Below are 2842 nucleotides of genomic sequence, written 5' to 3' on the forward strand. Positions count from 1 at the left end.
AGGCATATCGTCCTCTCTCATTTGTTCTTCTTCGGCTTTATTATAATCCATTTTGACCCCAGCAGGGAATAACTTTCTCCCTATAGGAGGTTTTGTTGATTGAGTTTTGTTTGGGAAAATTTTAGTATTGCTGGACTCTCCGATTTCATTTGAAGCTGTTTCTTTTTCTGCTTTCTTCAGCCTCTGGTGCCTTCTCCACTAGGATCTTGACATAGGGTTTTTACCCTTGTAGTTCCCCAATCTAACAGCTTCCTTTTCTGATGCTTGAAATTTCTTTCTGTAAGCCCAAGATGTTCTTCCTCCATTGTCGAAGTTCCTCCACTTGTCTTTCTTTGGCCCCACTTGAGCCCATTTGTGCTCTGGGACCTCTGACAGTACTTTGAAGGTAACTCTTCTTGCGTTTGGATGAGGGCTATCTTGTCTTCTTGGGATTCCCCTTTTGTCGAAAATGTAGAGATATGGATTGCCCCTGCAGGCATCCCAATTTTGATTGGAGGGGATTCTTTCAAAGGATTCTGACAACTTTCGATGGTAAACCGTCCCACATCTGGGACACATTAAACATCCAGTTTCGTCTATGGGGCAGCAAACAAGAAAACCTAATAGGCTTTCTCCAAGTTTGGGATACACTCCCAGCAATTCACCTTCTTTTCTCCAGTTTCTATCAGTTTTAGCACGTTGCCACCTTTCATAGTCTTTAGCCATCCTTGGATTCACCTGTATACTTCACCTTGGGCATAACAGCATTTTAGAACTTTGTTTGTGACATCTCCAGAGGTATTCCTTCAGAGTTTCGTCAAGTTTGGGGTGATGAGACTACACCCCTTCTTTCTTCAAACAACTTTCAACTTCCTTCATATCTAGGGAAGAACGGTCCAGATTGACCATGTTGACGTCTAAGTTGGCGCCATGAGCAATTGACATTTCTTCGAACTTCTTCCTTAGGCCTTCAGTAGCCATAGTTGCCTCTCCGACAAGACCTTTAGTAGTCTTTGGTTCGACTGAAGTCTCAGATGTGACATCCTCCTTTAGGTCACCAGTAACCTGTTTCCTAGCTTGGACATCTTCTTCATCTCCTAGGGTCCCTCTTGCTCCAACTTCGACCATGTCAACCATGTTTATCCCGACAGGCTCAGTTTAATTTGTGTCAGCAATATTGAAGGGATTAGCGTCTATCTTCATTTGATCTCTTCCTTTGTCTGAAAACTTCAGACGTCCTTCCGTGATCGCATTTTGAATAAGATCCATGAAAAGAAAACATTGTGAGGTTTTGTGGCCCAAAAAGTTGTGGTATTTACAGTAGCCTCTCTTCTTCCGTTGCTCTAACGGATAAATTTTAATGTTAGGAGGCAAAACCATTTTGGCCAACTTTTACAAGCAAATCAAATATTTCATCACATTTAGTTATGGAGAATGTGTATGTTTTCTTAGGAAACTTATCATTCTTTTCAATTTCAACGGGATTTTTTCCGTTCGATGGTGTGATCATCTTGCAGGTATAGGGGCCTGCTTCCTTTAATTCGGCTAGATCTACTTCATAGTCTTCAAAACCATATTGGTCCTCGAAGATCTCCGGTTCTCCTTCGTGTACTTCGACGTAGGCAACCCTATCAGCCAATTGGGCCATATCTCGCATATATTGAGTGTCAAATTTCTTCCTGATAGAGTAATCTAAACCTCCAACGGCCATTTCGACTAATTGGTGTTCAGACACCACTGTAAAGCATCTAGCTTTTAACAAACAAAACCTATTCAGATAATATTTTATAGGTTCAGTAAATTTCCTTTTAATACTGGCCAATTCTTTGAGACTTATCTTGGTTTGACCCATATAGAATTGTTCATGGAATAACCTCTCTAACTGAGGCCAAGTATCTAGAGAATTTGGTGGTAGTGTTGTGAACCATGTGAAGCGTTCTTGATTAGAGAACTGGGGAAATACTTCATCCTCAGATCCTCATTGTTTGCCAAATCTCCAGCCTTTGTCATATTCTTGGCTATGTGCTCTTTGGTAGATTCACTAGTATCCCCTGAAAATTTGGTAAACTTAGGGATCTTGCAACCCCTGGGAAATTCAGTTTGTAAAACATAATCTGTTAAAGGGGATGTATAATTTGGCCTTCGAAGTTCGGTGTTCAGACCATTTTGGGCCATGATCCTCTCTATCATAGCAGTCAAATTAGTCTCCATCTGGTTAATTTGTCTAACCCTATGAATCACTTCGTCAGCAGTTTGGTTTCTATTAACCATCACTACCCTCCTAGGTTGTTCTCCAGGGATCTCTTGTCGAACTGGTTATTGTTCTAATCCTGTCCTCAAGGGTTCCGTTTCGGGGGGTGGTCTTGGTGGTCGAACTTGATTTATGGTTGGTTCATCCTCTTGAATGACTATTTGGTTTGTCCTTCGACGCACCGAGGTCTCCGGAGCGCCTAAAAAGTTTGCTATTCAACCCATCTGTACTGATAATTGTTGACGTGTTTCAGAGTTATCTTGATTGGTTCAGTTAATGTTTTGTATTAAAGGAGAAAAGATAGCATTCATTTCTTTAGCCAATAACCCTACCATATCTTGATTATTGGCGTCCATTTGTTGTCGGAATGCTGCTTGATTATTCATTGTTAGTGTGGGTATCATATTCTGGCTTTGGACATTTTTTCCCACATTGTTCACACCAGAACCAGAATTTTGGAATGGGGAAAAGCTGACATATTGGGTGCTGTATAAACAGTTATACTAATACTTAAACCTGCCATGTAAGAATATGGCATCCCAAAAGGTTGCTCTCTCCATTGTCTCTGGGTTTCGATTCCTTGGTTCAAAGGGGGTGTCCCCTGTTAGAACA

General features: G+C 41.2%; 1 protein-coding gene across 1 annotated transcript; it reads right to left on the reverse strand.

The window, feature by feature from the left end:
- Positions 1-1342: 1342 nt before the first annotated feature.
- Positions 1343-2250, reverse strand: LOC131640459 (uncharacterized). The gene is made up of 2 exons (XM_058910849.1): positions 1943-2250; positions 1343-1748 (listed from the first exon to the last, which is right to left on the reverse strand). Exons 1-2 carry the CDS (start codon positions 2248-2250, stop codon positions 1343-1345), a joined length of 714 nt encoding a protein of 237 aa, XP_058766832.1.
- Positions 2251-2842: the final 592 nt, after the last annotated feature.

Source organism: Vicia villosa, unplaced genomic scaffold, assembly GCF_029867415.1.
Source record: "Vicia villosa cultivar HV-30 ecotype Madison, WI unplaced genomic scaffold, Vvil1.0 ctg.003146F_1_1, whole genome shotgun sequence".
Lineage (NCBI taxonomy): Eukaryota > Viridiplantae > Streptophyta > Magnoliopsida > Fabales > Fabaceae > Vicia > Vicia villosa.

Bases quoted from the DNA above. Each gene is read 5' to 3' on its own strand.
- LOC131640459 (XM_058910849.1), bottom strand. From the start codon at position 2,250: ATGGTTAATAGAAACCAAACTGCTGACGAAGTGATTCATAGGGTTAGA. The intron at 1,749-1,942 runs GTATTTCCCCAG...TTATCTGAATAG, and splicing joins AATGAGGATCTGAGGATGAA to GTTTTGTTTGTTAAAAGCTA.